The sequence below is a fragment of the Betta splendens genome, chromosome 10 (genome assembly GCF_900634795.4).
Source record: "Betta splendens chromosome 10, fBetSpl5.4, whole genome shotgun sequence".
Taxonomy (NCBI): Eukaryota; Metazoa; Chordata; class Actinopteri; order Anabantiformes; family Osphronemidae; genus Betta; species Betta splendens.
In genome coordinates, this window is record NC_040890.2 from 13,589,033 (window position 1) to 13,609,388 (window position 20,356).

The 20,356-nt window shown below is 43.7% G+C and overlaps 4 protein-coding genes across 7 annotated transcripts; 1 reads left to right on the forward strand and 3 right to left on the reverse strand.

Moving 5' to 3' along the window:
• Positions 1-3,877, reverse strand: si:ch211-145o7.3 (forkhead box protein N2). 3 transcript variants are annotated; one of them, XM_029165427.3, is made up of 5 exons: positions 3,636-3,877; positions 2,344-2,941; positions 1,951-2,072; positions 1,390-1,445; positions 1-856 (listed from the first exon to the last, which is right to left on the reverse strand). In XM_029165427.3, the coding sequence occupies exons 2-5, from the start codon at positions 2,905-2,907 to the stop codon at positions 507-509; spliced, it is 1,092 nt and encodes a 363-aa protein (XP_029021260.1). In that variant the 5' UTR covers positions 2,908-2,941; positions 3,636-3,877; the 3' UTR covers positions 1-506. The 3 variants fall into 3 exon arrangements, with proteins under 3 accessions (XP_029021260.1, XP_029021261.1, XP_055368477.1); XM_029165428.3 differs by having other exon boundaries at positions 2,356-2,941; positions 3,636-3,869; XM_055512502.1 differs by lacking the exon at positions 3,636-3,877 and adding an exon at positions 3,248-3,620.
• Positions 3,878-7,201: 3,324 nt separating this feature from the next.
• On the reverse strand, positions 7,202-10,922 carry yif1a (Yip1 interacting factor homolog A (S. cerevisiae)). Its single transcript, XM_029165332.3, has 9 exons — positions 10,783-10,922; positions 10,364-10,411; positions 9,698-9,939; positions 9,414-9,518; positions 8,829-8,907; positions 8,703-8,760; positions 8,422-8,577; positions 8,095-8,188; positions 7,202-7,913 (listed from the first exon to the last, which is right to left on the reverse strand). Exons 2-9 carry the CDS (start codon positions 10,392-10,394, stop codon positions 7,755-7,757), a joined length of 924 nt encoding a protein of 307 aa, XP_029021165.1. The 5' UTR covers positions 10,395-10,411; positions 10,783-10,922; the 3' UTR covers positions 7,202-7,754.
• Positions 10,923-11,054: 132 nt separating this feature from the next.
• On the forward strand, positions 11,055-15,892 carry fosl1a (FOS like 1, AP-1 transcription factor subunit a). Of its 2 annotated transcripts, none has more exons than XM_029165331.3 (4): positions 11,055-13,198; positions 13,464-13,724; positions 14,719-14,826; positions 14,912-15,892. In XM_029165331.3, the coding sequence occupies exons 1-4, from the start codon at positions 13,082-13,084 to the stop codon at positions 15,467-15,469; spliced, it is 1,044 nt and encodes a 347-aa protein (XP_029021164.1). In that variant the 5' UTR covers positions 11,055-13,081; the 3' UTR covers positions 15,470-15,892. The 2 variants fall into 2 exon arrangements, with proteins under 2 accessions (XP_029021164.1, XP_055368438.1); XM_055512463.1 differs by having other exon boundaries at positions 13,467-13,724.
• Positions 15,893-16,731: 839 nt separating this feature from the next.
• Positions 16,732-19,321, reverse strand: ccdc85b (coiled-coil domain containing 85B). Its single transcript, XM_029165333.2, has one exon. It carries the CDS (start codon positions 18,560-18,562, stop codon positions 17,960-17,962), a length of 603 nt encoding a protein of 200 aa, XP_029021166.1. The 5' UTR covers positions 18,563-19,321; the 3' UTR covers positions 16,732-17,959.
• Between the last annotated feature and the right edge of the window lie 1,035 nt (positions 19,322-20,356).

Consider the following 20,356-nt stretch of genomic DNA (forward strand, 5'->3'; position numbering starts at 1 on the left):
ATCTTTATTAGAAAATATTTTGATTTAGCACCGGTATATCTACTTGACTTAGAAGCTGTAATTCAGCTTCTGAAGTTGATGTCAGTGTGTAAAAATCACAGTGGAAACCCAACAAATGAAATGACTTTTAAACACACTATAAACACTAATACCTTGTGTAATTTTGTTCTTGTTTTTCCGTGTGTAGCACTTTGTTGCATGTTCAACACTTTGACCAGATTGTTATTGTAACCTATGTAATGGTGGTAAATTCAACTTGTGCAATAAAAGTATATAAATACATGTTAAGTACTGTGAAGCTTTGTAAGCCAATTAGTAAAGTTGATCTAAATGATTTTCTAAAAAAATATATACACAAGATTAGTGCAGTGGCAGTGTCACAGAAAAAGCAGATATGTCAGTTATCATCATCCCATCCACAAAGTAAGACTTGAAACATATATCCACATTTATGTTGATTTGTGGGATTATATACTGTTAAATGTAAATGTTAAATTAACATGAATTTAATAGCCACCACCTGCCAGATCCAGCAGTGACCCAGCAGCCTCCTGCGCTTCCGTATCAAGCTGAAGTATCTCCACCGTCTCCAGGTCCAGCTCTGTGTCACCTGGTACCACCAGGTACTGGTACTGCTGAGACTGGTAGTAGTGTAACTCGATATACCCGCTGTCTGAGAGGGGGTCCTTTTCCATTTCGTCAATGACCTCCTCCTGCTGGTACTCTACTGAATCCATTGTGACCAGCTCCTCGTGATCAGGGGTCAAAGGGAACGGTGGGTTTTCAGCAAAGCTTAGGGTATCAGCGTTAATTTGTGGTGAGGTCGTTGAGAGGAGGAGGGTTCGAGTAAGAGGATCTGCATGGGAACATGTTTTAGTAGAATAAATCATTTTCTTGTGTTATCTAATTAAAGAAATAAATTATGTCTATCACAACAAGAGGGTAAAAAAAGTAAGGTAGGACAGAGCAAAGCAGCGTTTGTGGTACTTTAACAACCGTATTAAAAAGGTCACAATGGATAATAAATTATTGCCTTGCCACTGATTTTTAACTTTATTATGAGAGCTCCAGTTGAGAAGCACCACTGTATCAGAGTTTAGACTGTTGTATACACATGGGCTCGGGAAAAAATGAGGAGCCGCAAAGCAAACCATGCTAGGCTATTGCACGGTTGCGATGGTAACAGAATGCTCATTGCCATGGCAACAGAACACAAACACAAGAACACTGTTTCATGCTGAGGGCACTGCAGAGAGGGAGAAAAGCTGCAGATAGTAAAGGTGCCACAGAGGGCTGTTACTTCGTAGATTAAACGTGCTGTTGGGTCAAATATGTCAGTTGTTGCGTTAATTTAGTGACAAGAGGTTGCTGAGTGTCTTCAGAACTGACCTGAGATTTCCATAGAGTCGCACACTGCAGGCAGTCCGTAGTCAGCCCCTTCCAACCTGCACAGCATGGGAAAACTGTTAGGCAGCAAATCCTGGTTTGAAATACCTTCGTAACAGATTCATATCAAATGTGACTTTGTTCAGGCACAAATCACCCATCCACAAGAAATTACATTTTACGCTGTTTTGTCCTCCAGGACAATACACTGAATGTGGATGTTTTTTTCAACCTTCTTTAATATTCATACATGATATTAATTGTCTGATGCAATTTGCATGAGCCCAGAGAAGAAATCATTAAAAGGTGTATTATAGAGAGGTTAATCCCAAACAAGTCAGTGTTTCACTTTTGTGACTTTTTCTGACCAGCGGTCAACAGAATCTCTAGAAACTAGTCCAGTTGCTGTCTCCAACCAGTGGTTTCACAAACCTTCACTGTATATTTATCCAATACTGTGTAATAACCAGTAACAGATGTAGGAAATGAACTTTCTGGAGGCCAACTTTAATTGATGACATGGCTGTTACACACAGCGCACGTCCACGGTGGGACTACACTCACAGAGCTGGCTTGTTGATGAGGCTGCTGTTGGTGCTGTGATAACTGTGGGTTTTCCGCAGCACCTCGAGAAGCGCTGGCCGATACTCTGGACAAACACACCACAGTGATCCCTTCCCTACGGACTGAAGCAACGAGACAAAACGACTTCAACCCCTGAACAGCAGTGAGTTATGGAACAATGTTACTGTTAAGCAACGCTGACACGTTAAACTATATAACAGCTTCAACATGTGGCGTACATTAGAATAATTGCCCTGTGGGCCAGTTTAATTGTTGACGTCGCAACAAAGAACATCTGGCTTCATTGCTTAAAGTTAGTTCATGGAAAAACAAATGCTTTTAGAAACGCTGTTCTCCAATTCCAGCATTAAACAGATTAATTCTTCAAATCACCTGAGTGCCTACCTGGCTTTTGTCCCTCTGAATACGACGGAAGCTCTTACTCAGCGACAGGTTGTGTCTAACGGAGTTCCTCCAGCCTCCAGAGGCCGTTCTGTAGTAGGGAAAATTGTTCACAATCCAATCATAAATGTCCTTCACCGGAAGCCTCTTGTTCGGCGAATCCTCTATCGCCATGAAAATCAGACTGCTGAAGGAGTACGGTGGTTTGGCCAGTGCAGGAGGTAGAGGCTGGGTTGGCTCTAATTGAGGCAGAGGTGCCATTTTGGGAAGGGGCTGCAGCGGCAGCAGGTTGCCCCTCTGATGCAGCCAGTTGAGGCAAGTGAGGTCATCTTGGTCAGATATGTTTGCCTGGATGAGGCACTGGGACGCGGTGCAGTGTGACATGGGGGGAGAAGAGTGAACGGACTCGGCGGTCGCTGGAGAGAGTGAGGTAGGCGATGGGGGAAATGAAATGGGCGAGAGCGGGAGGGAAAGCCGGCCGCTGGAGCAGCTCTGCTGCGGTGAGGAGGAAAAGAGAAGGGACGAGGGTGGCAGTGTGTGAGAGCTATTCTCCATCGCTGACCCAGGAGCATGTGCAGCTGGACCCCGGCTGGAAAAGAGAAAGGAATGAGCAGAGTGTTATAAAACAGTAGTTTTAAGAGAAAAGCTTTGCAGGCAGCCTTTAAGCATAGGTTTTATAATCTGATAGATGAAATTTGTTATGATTTAGGAAAACCTTTAACATGAGAAAGTGAAATAATCGTTGTATTCCTCTTTAACAATAACGGGCAATATACTAATAGTGCAAATATTCATTCTAACAGGAAAATTACTCCACACGTTGTTCTGCAGCGGCTGCGGCTCTTAGTCAGTTTAAACTCAACTTTCAACCTTAACACAGAAAGAAAACACTGACCTGCTCGACGGTTAAACGTTAGCTCCGTTCCCCTCCGATGAGCATCCACTAAACGTGCAAAGTTCACCCTGTGTGTAGTCTCCTCTTACTTTTAACAAACGCAGCAGCGGAACAGGTGCGTGTGCTTTAAGCGCATACGCTGCACAGGCAACGCGCTGGCTTCGACTAAATGCTTCACGAGCGCTAAAAATCCACTCAGTGCACGCGAAGACACGTAAAGACACGCTTAGACAGCCTCAGTGTGGCACATGGCTTTACAAAGCACTCCAGCAGCCAAATGGCGGAACAATATAAAGTTTCATTTAGTCAAGAGAGCCGCCTTTTCCTTTCACAGGTAACCTAATCGCCTGTAGCTAATGTTTCAGACGCACATTTACTCATTACTTACCAATTCAACAAAACACCTATATCCGACTTCGGGGCTCCGTAATTTCCCGAAGCTGGCTCCGCAAAACTTAAAAGTGAATTTCTAGTCTCGAGTCGGGCACCTCTGCCTCTTTAGTTGCCTTCGGGGTTTCCATGGAAACGAAAAGGACGCTTTGCTGTGTGCGCGTTCCCGGGCGCGCACTCCCAACGATCTTACAGCATATACGAGGGCAAAAAAGGGACGGTATATGAGCGAACAGATACACACGAGTTAGGAAAGATATGGATAACGATGTTTTCATTTAATTACTTTTTTCATTAATTATATATAAATATAAATATAAATATAAATAAATAAATAAATAAATATATATATATATATATATATATATATATATATATATATATATATATATATATATATATATATATATATATATATATATATATATATATACACACACACACACACACACACACACACACACACACACACACACTCTTGTCTCACCCTCCGCGGGTGGTCTCATCCACTTTCCAAGCTCGGGTCCTCTACCAGAGGCCAGGGAGCTTGAGGGTTCTGCGCAGTATCCTTGCTGTTCCTAGGACTGCACTTTTCTGGACTGAGATTTCGGATGTTTTTCCAGGGATCTGTCGTAGCCACTCCTCCAGTTTGGGGGTCACAGCCCCTAGTGCTCCGATCACCACAGGCACCACTGTGGCCTTCACCTTCCAAGCCTTCTCCAGTTCTTCTCTGAGCCCTTGGTATTTCTCTAGTTTCTCATGTTCCTTTTTCCTGATGTTGCCATCGCTTGGTATTGCCACATCCACCACTATGGCTTTCCTCTGCTCTTTATCCACCACCACAATGTCTGGTTGGTTAGCCATTACCATTCTGTCAGTCTGGATCCGAAGTCCTACAGGATCTTGGCTCGCTCGTTCTCTACCACCTTGGGAGGTGTTTCCCACTTTGACCTTGGGGTTTCCAGTCCATACTCCGCGCAGATGTTCCTGTATACTATGCCAGCCACTTGGTTATGGCGTTCCATGTATGCTTTGCCTGCCAGCATCCTACACCCTGCAGTTATGTGCTGGACCGTCTCTGGGGCCTCTTTGCACAGTCTACACCTTGGGTCTTGTCTGGTGTGGTAGGTCTGGGCTTCTATGGCTCTAGGGCTCAGGGCCTGCTCCTGTGCGGCCAGGATGAGTGCCTCTGTGCTGTCCTTCAGCCCAGCCCTTTCAAGCCATTGGTAGGATTTGTTGAGATCAGCCACTTCAGTTATGTTCCGGTGGTACATCCCGTGCAAGGGCTTGTCCTCCCATGGTGGTCCCTCTTCCAGCATCTCATCCTCTGTTCTCCACTGCCTGAGACATTCACTCAGCACGTCATTTGTCGGGGCCTTATCCTTGATGTACTTATGGATCTTGGATGTTTCATCCTGGATAGTGGCTCTCACGCTCACTAGTCCTCTGCCTCCTTCTTTGCGGCTAGCGTACAGTCTCAGGGTGCTGGATTTGGGGTGGAACCCTCCATGCATGGTGAGGAGCTTTCGTGTCTTAACATCTGTGGTCTGTATCTCTTCCTTTGGCCACCTTATTATTCCTGCAGGGTATCTGATCACTGGCAGAGCGTAGCTGTTTATTGCCCGGGATTTGTTCTTGCCATTGAGCTGGCTTCTTAGGACTTGCCTTACTCGTTGGAGGTATTTGGCTGTTGCCGCATTCCTTGTTGCCTGTTCAAGGTTGCCGTTTGCCTGTGGTATTCCAAGGTACTTGTAATTGTCCTCAATGTCTGCTATTGTTCCTTCTGGGAGTGAGACCCCTTCTGTGTGGATTACCTTGCCTCTCTTTGTCACCATCCTCCCACATTTCTCGAGTCCGAATGACATCCCGATGTCCGAGCTGTAGATCCTGGTGGTGTGGATCAGCGAGTCGATGTCTCGCTCACTCTTGGCGTACAGCTTGATGTCATCCATGTAGAGGAGGTGACTTATGGTGGCCCCGTTCTGGAGTCGGTATCCATAGCCAGTCTTGTTTATTATTTGGCTGAGGGGGTTCAGACCTATGCAGAACAGCAGTGGGGACAGTGCATCTCCTTGGTATATGCCACATTTGATGGATACTTGGGCAAGTGGCTTCCCATTGGCTTCAAGGGTGGTTTTCCACAACCTCATCGAGTTTGCAATGAAGGCCCTTAGAGTTCTGTTGATGTTGTACAGCTCCAAGCATTCAGTGATCCATGTGTGTGGCACTGAGTCATAGGCTTTCTTGTAGTCGATCCAGGCTGTGCACAGGTTGGTGTCGCATTCTGCAGTCTTGGGCGACTGTTCTGTCTACCAGGAGTTGGTGTTTGGCTCCTCTGGTATCCTTACTAATGCCCTTCTGTGCTTCGCTCATGTATTGACCCATGTGCCCACTTATCTTAGCTGTGATGATGCCTGACATGAGCTTCCATGTTGTGGAGAGGCAGGTTATTGGCCGGTAGTTGGATGGGACTGTACCCTTTGAGGGATCCTTCATTATCAGGATCGTTCGCCCTTCGGTTAGCTATTCAGAGTGAGTCCCATCCCTTAGCAGCTGGTTTATTTGTGCTGCCAGGCGCTCGTGGATTGCAGTGAGCTTCTTTAGCCAGTAGGCGTGGATCATGTCAGGGCCGGGTGCTGTCCAGTTTTTCATACCTGAGACTCTATGTTGGATGTCTGCCACTGTGATAGTCACTGGGTTCTGTTCAGGGAGGTTGCTGTGGTCTTCCCTCAGATCCACCAGCCACTGTGCATCTCTGTTGTGTGATGCCTCCCTCTCCCATATCCCTTTCCAGTACTGTTCAGTTTCCAGCCTTGGTGGGTCTGCTCTGTTGTTATTACCCTGCCACTGAGAGTACACTTTCGCAGGTTGTGTTGCGAACAGCCGGTTTATTCGTCTGGCTTCGTTATCTCTGGTGTATCTCTTTAGGCGGCTGGCCAAGGCTTGTAGCCTTTGCTTGGCAGTTTCGAGTGCTTCAGGTATGGGCATCTGGCTGTACCTCTTGGGCATCGGTCTTTTCATTGCACCTCTCTGGGCCTCTGTCATTTGGCTCACTTCCCTCCGAGCTGCCTTGATTTTTGCCTCCAACCTTCGTTTCCATGGTGGGTATTGTTTCTCATGGCTCCCATGGTTGCTCTTATAGCCAAGCACCTCTAGGATCACTGATGCTGAAGCGTATATCCGCTCATTGGTTTCTGTGATTGTGATCACTCTCAATGCTGCATTCACATCTTCCATGAGACTTTCTGATGGTACTTCACTTAGCCGTTGTAGTGGGGTTCGGGGTTGCCTGTTCAATCTCGCCATGATCTTATCTTTCAGGTCAGTCGCTGCCTCGCTCAGCGTGTCTGTGCTCATTGGGGCTTCGTACCCAATTTCCGGTTGGGGAGATGGTGAAACATCCCCTCTGACTTGGCGTCCTCAGAGAGGGGAGGTTTCACCATCTCCCCAACCGGAAATTGGGTACGAAGCCCCCAATGAGCAAAAACTAACCAGATCCACTAAATGCACCTCTCCATGCAGATGTAGTTTTTGGGCACTGAACAAAGGAGCTTCAGAAACAGATTAATTTGAATACACAAAGCTAAATATATTTATTTTTTTCTACAAAATCCAAAGATTACCATGCTTTGTCGGTACCATGGTACCATGCCATGTAGGTAAATAAAATCAAGGACTCACAACATTGTGGAGATAATGCCAAAATATTACCACAACAAAATAATGGTACTTGAGTATAATGTGTTTCTGTCTGGCTGTAAATATGGAAATGGAAAGAATGTCCAGGAGCTTTATAAAAAGAGGAACATGTTATTTCAAATCAAATCTCTCAATAAAAGCCCTTGTGTTTTCAGTTCTCAACAATAAGCATCTTTTATGTAATGGAATACTCATGGTAGACAACAAACATTGTTTGATTAAATCAATGTAACCTGGTCATTGTTGACTTGTCCGCCCAATGAGTTGAACACACGCCTCAGCTCAAAGTATGCCCACATACTGTATGTGTTAGACTTGACAAAAAAGCATATAAAGGCAAGTATAGAAACACACAACAATCTCATTTGTGGGATGCATCCAAGAATTTTTGGACATCAGGTCAACATATACCTCACAGTCACCTGACTAAGTGAGATGTTAACCAATAGATGATTATAGGCTGAAAGATTGCAGTGGCTGCAGTCACATAAAGGCGTAGTTGTGGTTTGGCACTCGACCCTGTTCCCATAGAGTCAGATGAAAGAGAGGGAAGGATCTTCATTTTCAAGGATCGCACCTGTGTAGACAGAAACACCTCTAAACCTTTGATTCAGACCAGTGTTATTTAAAAGAAAGCACGTTAAGCATGTGAAGAAAGAGAAATGTTGTTTTTGTAATTAGTTGTAATAAAATTACCAAAATTAGTAATAAAATTACAAATACTTGAGTTTCCCAAGATGATGTCCCAAAATACTTACAATGAAGAACATAAGGGCACAAGATGACCAGGCAAGGGCCACAAAATAACCATCACTGCCAAACAGTAAGCCACCCATCACTACAAAGATCATCCTAGAGAAAACAACATTCAAACTGTTAACATGGATCAAAAGCATTTGAATATATAATTATTTACTAAGCTAAATGATAAACATCATGTTAAAGCATTAATACAGCTGATTATATGTAGTAATACACTACAGGCTTAGCCTATATCTAAACTATAATTAAAGATCACTTGTTTTTCCTTTCATGGTAATAAATCAGTAATACTTTTGTAAATACATGCATACAAAGTCTATTACCCAACATATTTGTATCCACTGTAGGCGATGAGATCAAACGTTGACAGGTCACTGTGTATGGTCAACAAGTACAAACTTAACAGCATCACCAACACTTCAATGATGATCCACACGAGGGCAGTGCTGGCACACAGTCCAAGAACCTCTGGGCTGAACCTTCATATATATATATATATATATATATATATATACACACACACAACAGAAGCTATTTAACTTGTTTACAATTTAAATATTTAGTGTGATTATTAAAATAAACCTGATAAATAGTAATAACTCACCTTTTCTGAATGCCGAGGGCCATTCCAGCAAGCAAAATGTAGGTAATGAATGCCATTGCTACAAGACAAAATTACACTTGTTACATCGCACATGAATTAATAACTTTGCACTGACAATAAACGTACTTGGTATGTAGAGGTCAGGTGCATTCACATCCTGTCTCGGGGGCAGTGGAGTGTCTCGATGGTAACGAACTTCCCAATCCTATCATGAACACAGTAACAGTGAAGATGTGGAACATAAGATGATGCTGAGCTACATTGGCCATTTCATAACATTTTTTAACAATAGGGAAAATGGAATCCAGATTCATCCTAAACTCTAGCTATGAATGCAACTGAACCTTAATTGTTGCACTGTACCACGCAATAGTAAATAGAACTATCTGACGCTTCCTTTGTAAGGAGGGTTTGCACTGTGTGTAGTTTGTACTTTATCAGGGCACAGAATGAAGTGTAGTGACCTACAATATAATCTGGACAAGCTAAAGTGTGTGGGAGTTAACTGAACTTTTGCACTAGATACCATATAAATAAAGCTGGAGTGATTAGGTTTCTGATTATCTTGTTTGCATAGTTTCAGTGTGATATGTGGTTGAAGATATGATACTAGGAAAAATATTGCACAATCTTAGTACTGTATTTAATATTCTATAACATTCAGTACAAAGTCCCAAGACAAAGTCTTACATCATGGATAGCAGTGATTACCTGATGTGTATAGGGAAACATGAGGATCATAAGTTTCTTCAGTACATATCTGGTGTCCACAGCAAAGAAATATTTTAGCTTGTTCACCGACATAAATCTGCTGATCTGAAAGAGAAAAAAGGTGCAAATATTACAGTTCCTGATTATTGCAGCTAGATTTCCTAGGGACTTATTCATAGTATACTGGGATTACATACTTCATCCATACACATATTTTAAATATGTTACAAAAGGTAGAAAGTTCATGATCATATAAACCCTACGAATATCTTTATTTTCCTTACCTCTTTGTTTACCATGTCCTTCCCTTGGTTGGCTAAGGACGACCCGTACATCATTGCTGCACTGGCCATGGGGTCAGCAAACAGGTTGTTCATTCCAGGTCCTTCTTGTATGTTAGAGGCTCCTTCCATATTGTACCCAGGAGTGTAATATCCCTGACTGTTCATCGCTGGCCCAACAGAGCTGGTGTCTTCAAAGAGGACAGAATCTGCTGCAGGGGGAGCAGCACGAGCTCTGGGTTTAGCTGTGGAAGGAAGAAAACGGAGTCCATCTGAATTTACAGTGTGCAAAGATGACGGACGATTAATCGGAAGTCCAAAAGTGAGTGTGCATCGCAATCTACTGAGCTGGTTCGAGTCTGCAAGGAGTAGGAGAAAACTGTGTGATGACTAACACAATATAATGAAACCTTTGTGTCTTTTGAATGAAATTAATTTCATTTAATTACATTTAATAGAGCCGATGTCGTAATTACAACAGGTGTGGCCAGGATTACACTATCTGGTTTAATAAGTTCTGCAGATGAACCTAATAAACCGGCATCATTTAGTTACCAGGTAGACTTGGGGAATTGTGTGTCTTTGTAACAAGTGGTCACAAATGGCGTTTATTTCGGACTTATAAAAGTGACAATTGCGGGTAACTCGGTGATTCCTTGTTCCACTTACTTGCTCGGTAACCATGATGTGGCAGGTCCATTGTAGCGTTGACGTTAGCTGAAAACACAACAGCACAATGAGCCGTTAACTACAGTTCCGCTTCTTTACCGTGTTGTGTTGTTCATCTCCAGTTAACCGAACACTACGACGAACCATAACAAACCCTAGCATTGTGTCGTTCAGTCAAAAGAGCCAAACTGCAAGACGTTTATGCTAATACTAGCTAGTGTACGTACAAACCAGTGCTACCTAAATGCTAGCTTCGTAGCCAGGCGAGCTAAGCTAATAACGTCCTAATATCAGTTCATAGTCGATATTACATGAAGGCTTAAACGGCATTTGCCCCAGCGACGTTGCCAGTATCCACACAACTTTCCTGCTAAATAGCTGTGTGATTATGTTAATAATACTGACAGGAGAGCACTCACCTCCCCGGCTAACGTTGGTAGCTTGACAACTACGTGGCTATCGCAGAGTTGGTGCTGATCCCACCCATCTCCACTAGTTGTTGGTTGACTTCAGTGCCTGCGTGGCAAAAGACGCGTAGGTACAAAACGCAGTGGACCCGTTTAAAAAGCCGGAACCTTTATTGTTAGTAATATGGGTTTTAGAGGGTATAGATTACCTATATTAAACTTGACTTTAATTTGATTAATTTATACACACTGTGTACCAATGTTATTTAAGACACATACTTCATGTTTACCTCAACAGACCACATCTGGTCTTTAATCAGTATTGGTAGAGACTTACTGGCGTTTTCAAAATTGTCCTGTACAGTCAGATAATCTAGCCCTTAGTCCTTCAGTATGATTTGAAAAGTCACAAAATGGGTTCTATACATGTACAGTAGGTGAATGTGACATGAGGATTTTGTTATAGGCACGTGTGAGTGGAAGTGCGTGCGTGGGTGGGTCAGGGTGAGTATATTGGAATGGAATCTAAAGTTCTTTTACTACTTGAGAAAAAGGTTATGAGTTTATTTCTTCTTTTACTACTTGATAAAAAGGTTTTGAGTTCATGCGTGGCCTCAAATTAAAAAGTCTGTCACGTGAATTAAGGTGTAATAGGGGATAAATCGTGACCAACATGTTCGGACATGTTACAATTTAAGACATCATCATTACATTCCTGAAGCATTAGTCATCTAGCGTTCACCTTTACTCTATATTACATTCATGTGTATTACATTCATATCACACCATTAACATCTGAAAAGGGATAACAATAATGAAAAACTTTCCGCAGGTGTATCATTGGTATATAATACGACATAAGAAACTTGGCAGTCACATGGGGTCAGGGAGTAAAAAGGTATAAGCCTGAAAAATTATCCTTGTCATGCTCCCAGCAGTTTCAGTTTTTATTCACGCTGGTCTTTGTTTTCATCCATGAATCACACAGCCTTAAGACCACAGTTTCTTGGTTTCTATACAAATGAGACATGTGTAGAATTTGTTCCGTATTTTCCACAAACGTATATATTTTATTTAAAGCGGTATTCAAAGCAGACCTTCCAATTAACTTAAAAATGTAAAAAATAAAATAAAATGAGCAATTCTCATGTAAGGGAATAAAAGAATTAACAGTAACACGAGGCACTGGTGCAACAGTCAGCAACAGGAGAAGTCAACCTCTGCCGGGAACTCTGTCCTCAGGGACTGCAAGGTCAGCAGCTGTTGGGACAGGCTAAGCCCACTGAATCGACAAAATGCCTTTTTTTCCAGTTTTTAGTAGGTGCTACATTGTGCTTACAAGTACAGCAGTCACTGAAATGGATGGTTAAATAATTGAGCAACTCTGTGGCAAATGACTGACTCATGTCCACAGGCATGCGTGCAGTTAGATGTGGTTTTGCCAAGTGAGAGTGACTGCCAGGAGGCGCAACGCAGTTCAACACATGCACCGAGCTTTGCTTTCGTTTTATAATCTCTGTCTGTGTGTCTGTCTGTGTGTCTGTCTCTATGTCTGTCTGTCTGTCTGTGTATCTGTGTGTCTATCTCGTGTTTTTTATTTAAAAAGTTATCTCACATTCTCACAGTGTATAACATTGGTAAAGTAATAAACTCGGTTTCTTGTCTTATTATCCTTTCTAATTACATTCAATAGAATATCAATAAAAAGTACAGTAAACATATAAGTAACATTATTGTGATTAATGCAAACACAATGTTATAAAACACAGTGACGCAGGAAACTGTTGTAGTACTTCCACACTGAATCAACCAGAAACCAGAAAATACCAGAAACAAACTTGTGCGCTGTTAGAATACTAGGGATCCCGGGTGTTGTTCTAAAGGAGGAAACTCTTACCATTTATGGGCAATGACGTCATGGCGCGTGCCCAGATCGCGAGAGATTCCAGACAATTGTATTTCCCGTAAATACTGAGGGGCGTGGCTAGCGAATGGTACCGCTTTGAGACTTTACAACCCCACAACGATCCGCTTTGGCTGTTCAGCTGTGTGACTAAGGACGGGAGGAGGTACCACAAGTCGCTTGGAGACATTTTAGTGAGCCGAAGAAAAGCAAGGCGACATCTTTCTTCCTAGTCCTCCCCTTGAGGCGGCACCAGTGTGGACTCGACCGACTTACCCTAAAAAGGTGGGCTCGCCCTGCATTTGAATTGAGACACGAGACGAGACTCATTCAGAAAGTCTTTGGGTGAGGCTACGAGGCGAGACAGCTTCAGTGAGGTACGGGTTTCTTGACATTTTAACGCGAAGGATGTATCGAAACTTTGGGAGTCAAGGACGAGGCAACTCGGATTATACGGGCAGCGGTTCTGGGTCGAACTCTGGTTCCCTGGGAAACACAAGCACCTCAAACACTCAACAGGAGCAGGTAAGTGTACTCTCATTTAACCAGGACTTAATGTGAAATAAACTGTAACAGTACTATGCACATATAATAACATTAGTTTTTTTAAAACGCCTTTTAGGACTGTTTTAAAAGTGTCTATTAACATACATAGAAATCTTATTGATTTGAACTTTGTAACCTTGGATAAACAGTGGTTTGATAATGACATGTTGACTTTATGCCTTATGTTAACGTACTTTTAGGTTCTTCTAACCTTGTGTTAATTTTCCATTTAATCTGTTTAAAGAAGTTCACAGCAGCGGGGAGCAGTCAGTTCATACCAAGCCTCAATGCCATCACAAGCAACCAGGACCTTCAGTGGCTGGTCCAGCCCTCCCTCATGCACCCACCTGGCCCGGCACGATCACCGGTACCGCCTTACCCAACCCTCTCAGGGGTACGGCCGCTGGTTCCACTTCCTCCTCCATCACATCTGCTCAGGCCAGGAGTCATAAGAGCAGCTACAGCCAGTGCTTCAGCCACAGGAAGACGCAGGAATGATGACCATGTAAGTAAGCCATTGTGATAATATACATATATGATAGGAATAATGATGAATGCGCATTAGTTGCATTTCCTCTTTGAAAAATGAGGATTTAAGGGGAGTGATTAAAAAGGCGCCCTCCAGGGAATCATTTTCTCCTCGGAGGGGACAAAGAGTGAGTTGTAGGCAATGGCTCAATCATTTCTGTCTAAGTGATACGTCATATCCTGTAATAGCCTCTGACACAACCATGTCTTTTCCTACAGACGTGACAAAATCAGAGGATTCTACTTTATTAAGTAATTGTTGATATTTAAAAGATTCTTGAACACAGTATTTAAATGATTCTTAAAAGATTGTTTATAAAAATCCCCGGAGGCTTTTTTTGCTTTTTTGGTGTTTACTTTGTGTTGTTGTTGAATCAGTTACTTTATTACCTGTCACACATTCGTTTCAACGACCTAGACCAGTCTTACCTGTATGAACAAGACAGAATAAATGTTACAATCTCCCAGTAAAGCCAATCTTTATCTTCAGAGACCATCATAACAGTTTAACTTTTAGTTACCAGCACCGCTTTGGCCCATAACGCTGTCAGTTTTTTTTTCTTAGCGTCCTAATTGCACGGTACAGGAAATGGACTGTCATGTGACTCACATGGGCAAGTCATTTTCCTGTGACTCACACCTGAGTCACTGCTGGGGTCTGAGGGTGACGCATCATGTTGAAAGGGCGGGAAATACTGGAGCCACTGTAATTATTCAATGGGGCACTGGGTGAAGTCAGAGGCAGGGTGTTACAAAGGTACAAAAGCTCAGCCAAATCAAAATCATTCAGACGCCATGACTGTGATGACTCAGTGCGCACACATGGTGGTAGTATTTCATCTATGTCACGTTGCCCATAGGCTCAACGTGCCCTGGAAAGGGGATATTTTGGAGTTGCAAGCGGCTTGAACGTCAGTGCTCTCGTTTTACTCTTAATTAGTTTAATGTGTTTTACTCTCTTTTCCCTCAAGTTATCCCAGGACGAGTTAGAGAGGCGCAGAATACGAAGGGAGCGGAACAAGCTAGCAGCAGCCAAGTGCCGCAACCGCCGTCGAGAGCTGACGGACACGCTGCAAAACGTGAGTGTCACAACCTCCTAGAAGTACAAGCTGCTGGTCAGACACAATAAAACTTACAGCTATGTCTGTTTTTTCTGTGCTGTAGGAAACCGATAAACTGGAAGATGAAAAGACAAGTCTACAGAAGGAAATCGACAAGTTACAAAAGGAAAAAGAAAAGCTGGAACTGGTCCTGGAAGCGCATCGTCCCATTTGTAAAATTGAGGACTCTGATTCTGATTCTGACCCGCATCCGTCGCTTTCCTCCTTTGGAGGCATCAAAGTAGAGCCACAAGTCCCCAGCAGACCCGGACCATCAAAGAAACTGCCAACAAAGCTGGAGAAGCCCAAACCAAAGATCACCATCCCCACCAAGCCTGTGACATCCGCTGCTTCTGCTGCTGCCCCTGAATCGGAGTCCCTCCACACCCCGGTGCTGCTCTCCACTCCCTCGCTCACACCCTTCACAGCTAGTCTGATCTTCACCTACCCCCCGTCGTCTTTAGACCCGCCGGCCTCCGTCCCGCCTCACGCTGCACCACACCAGGCGAGCGCCCAGCAGCCCCAGGCCCCGCGGCCCTGTGGGGCGGCCCACCGCCGCAGCAGCAGCAGCGGTGACCAGTCAGACCACTCCCTGCACTCCCCCACCATCCTCACACTGTGATCGGCGGCCCGTCACGCTGGCGAAACACTACTGTTTGAGTCAATGGACACACACGACCACTGGGAGACATGACAGAAGTCAAAATACTGTAACAGTAAATTCGAAACAAGCCATGGTGCACCTGCTTCATTTCATTTCTTCAGGAATTTTTACTTAGACAACAAAGTTGTCCTTATAAGGACGTGAATGTTACACTGTTATAGATTTAATACAAATATACACTTTATATTCTTAAATCTAAAAGCTATGAAATGTTACAAATATATTGATCATTGATGAGAGAACTGCATGTGGAATATTTTATCTAAAGAATATTTTTATGTTGCATTTAATGACTTTTTATGTAACAAAATTCTAAAAGTCTTTACTAAGGGAAAAGAGAGTACTTACTAATAAATGGTACTTATTTTTGTATTGATCCTACTATTGTTTATGACAATTATTGACCACTAAGGCTGGACCATAGAAGGTAATATGGATTAGATATTGAGATATATATTTTTTGAGAGTGTAATATATTATTATGAATGTTTTTATTTCTTAGTGAAATGAGCTGTTTTGGTGGGCAGTGCCTTACTTTACCTTCCACTTTGTCAAAGCTATTCTACTAGAACCAATGTTGGTAACTGTGTGGACGTTGTAACATTATTGTGACAATGTCAAACACATCAAAGAAATGTTGCAATAAAGAATCCGTTGTGTGCAAAAAGATATTTAAAGGTTTTGTAATGTAAACACAGACAGCGGAATAACCCAGACATGTATATATACAATGCAGGAATTATATGTGTAGTCTATAGCCTGATTTGAACAACAGCTTCCACGCCTCTGCTGTCAACACTGTCCTCTTTTGCTCCATTTCCTGGAAATGAACAAACTCTCATGCTAATACGTACATGGCTCAGAGGGCATTGGAACACCCTGCAAAACACGAGGTTAGAGCGAGAGATGAGAGATGGAAGGCGAGTCAGAGCATGAGGGAGGAAAAAAAATCTGCATGCGTGGAGCTGTCAGAAGACATCTGTGAGTCGCTCGCTGGGTAAAAGCATTACTGCTCTCCCCATCTCTCCAGACCGTGCAAAAATAAAACTGATGAACGTCCACAAAGTCAGTGTGTATGACATAAAGGGAGCGTCAGTCAAACACAGTCAGTTCGGACACGAAGGTCAAACAAGTGCAGAAATCAATCATCATTCTGTGTTGTGGGCTTGTAAACGCTTGTGTCTGCAGAGTCAAACGGAAAGAAAGGTCCGAACAGCACATTGTGTCATACCCACTGTATTTAAAGCTCTTCAATGCACTACGAGCATAGCCCACCAAAAACAGCTAACAACAAACTAAATCATTTCTAATCCATGTGCATCAATTATGATTGAAACTGAAGATGGTTAGTAACACAAATAAAGATAAACTTTTTTCTAAGGTCTGAGGCAAATACAAAGGATGAAGATACAGAAGAGAGAGCCGACCATCACCAACTTAAACAAACTGTGATATGCTAATTGAACATCAACAACAACAACGTAATAAAAGAGTCATATACAGCAAGTGAATTCAAACAACTTGGCTTGAATAGAAGAATAGAACCCAATCAAAAAATCACTGAAAAACTCGTAGACCTTCCAGTTTGATACAAAGAGTTCCGGGTTGGATTAAAAAAGTGACAGAACGTCAGCTCGGTGCCGAGTGAAGGACATCTATCGTGTTCGATCCGGAACCTTAACGAGTGTGCTGGCTCTGCCCGGCCTCTGGCACGCGTCACGCTGTGCACAGCGGCCCCAGCCTCAGTAAACCTAAAGGCCCTTCACATCAGCCTGATTCACAGGCCTGTACAAGTTGTGACAATCATCATGCACATATGGCACTCCAATCCTGTCCTGAGGAAGAGAGTGAATAAAATATTACACACTATTGGGCATCTAGCAAAAGCAAATATCAAATAGCTCCATCTTTTTCTTTCTTTTTTTTTATTACAACTCTATCGTTTTTTTTCTCTTAGTGCTGTTGGAATCGAGTGGACTAAATATGGCTCAAAACTGGATTGAAATGAATCTTTAGAACTGTAATTTAAAGATTCATGATAACGCTGTCCAGTGCAATAGAAAAAGGCTTCTACCAGTGTAGGCTAGTCCAGTGCATGAGATAAATTTATATATGTGACCCACTTTTTTGGTCCCATTTTTTTCAATACAGCTAAAAAGGAGAATTTTCCAAAAACTGAAGAGTTGCTAGAAAACACTTGAAATTTTAGATACGTTATCTGGCAAACACCTATTAAATGTCTCTGTAAAGTCCTGAAAACGATGGTAAAACCTTTATCGTGTCAAAACCTAGTGGCACACAAATCTTTGCAGCATTCACAAGGCTCTAATGCGTTTGCACCAGTTTAATTTGTAATGTATTGTATCTAACAAAGGTTCTGTCGGTCTCCTCGTCTCCAGCTGGCCGTTTCAGGTCGGAGAAGCCCTGACCGCTGACGCAAACCTGCCATCAGTCATCGGGCGAGCACACTAGATGCAGCTGGTCAGGACTCCCCACACTCCCCGTGCTGGAGCTCCCGTCGCCCAGGTCCCGGGCCACCATGCAGGGCAGGTTGAGCTCGGTGGAGCCGCCGGGGCTGGAGTCACTCCTGCTCACGCACTCCTCCTCCAGCACGAGGCACAGCTCCTTCAGGTCCAAGTTCTCCTTCACCAGCCCGTCCTGCATGCGCTCCAGGTCGGCGAGCTTCTTCAAGTATCCGCCCAGGTCCTCGCGCATCACTTTGGCCGCGTGGTGGCCGAACAGCTGCCATTCCCTCGCCAGCTTCTTCACTTTGAGCCTGTCGTCGTCCAGGAAGCAGCACAGGTCCCGCAGCTCCACGTTCTCCTCCTGCAGGCGCTGATTGATGACTTTCAGTTCCCTGATTTCGAGGAGGTGCCCCTGCAGCTGTTTATTTACCTCCTTTATCAGCCGCCCGCGCTGGATGAGGGCTGAGATTTTGTCGGACTCCTCTTTACGCAATCGGCTCACCAGCTCCTCTTTGGAGCACGCGAGCAATTCCTCGTCAGACATCTTTGACAGTTCTCTGTTTATTACCTCACTTTCGCTGCCCATTTTCGATGAAAAGCCCAGAACTAGGGGGTACCTGAGAATCCGTTATAACCGCCGAGACGCCTCTGGAGGACTCGATGCTCAACGCGGAGCCATCCTTGTATTCATCTTCATTCAGATGCTATTTACGCGATAACTAAAGCACCGGAGGCCAAATCAAAGCGCAAACATGTGATAGTGGTTGAGATGAGTCCTTTCAGTGGCCTCTGTCTTCAGTCGCTGCCTCTGTCTGTGCTCGCTGGACAATGCCTTAATGAGGTCGTGTATGAAAATGTACCGCAAACCCCCATTAACGTCAATCTGCTAGGCTCTCATCAACAGAACGTGTTCTCCAAAGGCCTTCATGAATACAACTGTCCTTATTTTACCTCCTCTGTGGCCACAGCCTCGCCGTAGACTCGCGTAGCCCGCTGCATGCACAAGCCCACGATCCGTGGACGCTCAATCCAGCCGTTTTGGACGCACGCCCTGCAGATGTTGTGATTTTTACGTTGCTGGCATCGTCTCATCAGGCTCCGCTCGCCGCGGCTGAATGAACTCAGTTCCCCGGTGGCTGGAGGTAGAGTCCGTGTGCTGCAGCAGCTTTTTTATCAGCAAACGACTGTGTCTACGGATAGAAAATAAAATACATCCAAATCCAACCTCGTCCTTTATCCGATAAAAGTAAGTGCATCACTTGTGCTTATCCTCTGGACTGTTACCACAACAATGTCCGCCTCCGCCACTTTCACGACTGTGACTCCGTTAAGCATCGAGCTGGGTGTCAAGCTCAAGCACTGCCGGAAGTTAGCAGGTGCCCTTCAAAATACTGGCACAAAATTTTGAACTAGTGGCGAAAGGTTTGAGATCGTTGGACAAAACCATGTTTACGTGTATGCATGTAAGTAAACAAAGACCTCTTAGCTATCACAACATTAGTTTTACTAACAGTGTATTACTTGTGACCAACGAGAAAATGTTTTTACAAAATATTTTTATTTAGTTACTCTTCCGGACGTTGTACTCTTCAAGATGATTGCTACTTTGACACGTCACTCAGGCAGTAATCAGAAATTTCTGCGGTTCCTCTGAGGTTTCAGTGACTCTTGGACGTACCACACTTTTAGCGCTGTCGTAAAAGGCAAACTAGAATTAAGCAGCTTTATGGTCCCGCAGTTCTGACTCTGACCATCTCGGCTGTGTTATGAAAAACATCAAGATGTTATGATGGAGCGCAGCTCCATTCGCTCTAGTGAGACGCTCGTGCGCCCCCATTTGGATCCAGATATTTTCCTCCCAATTTGCCTCGAATCTCCGAAACACAAATTTACAAAAGAAACGAAAAATGAATAACATTTCCCCAAGGTAGCTTTCCTGTAATCAAAAATACATGGCCAAATATTTATGCCCACACCCTAACAGAAAAGGAAGGAGGTTATTTAGAGAAAGTTGTACATTGCAACAAAGTTAAGGTTGAATAGTGTGCTCATTTCTTTTCAAAGAGCACTGCCGGAAAGTGTGACTGCAGCCTTTTTTCCATGGGTTTAAGCTGAGGCATTCAGCCACATCCTTCCGCCCTCTGTCCCACCTCCATTGTCTCACTGAGGCCGTAACAATGTAGGGTGTTAACCATGCAGGGGGGGGGGGAGTCTGGATGGAATCAGGGTGTCATGTGAGTTTAGAAATGAGATTGTTGGTGTGAAGCAAAAGATTCAACAGAAAGACATGTTGACTGAGGCGTTTTCCCCCATGTTCTGATTTTGAAGGACAGAAACGCTGAAAGGGAGGGTGAAGAGAGGGATTTAAAGGGATTTATTT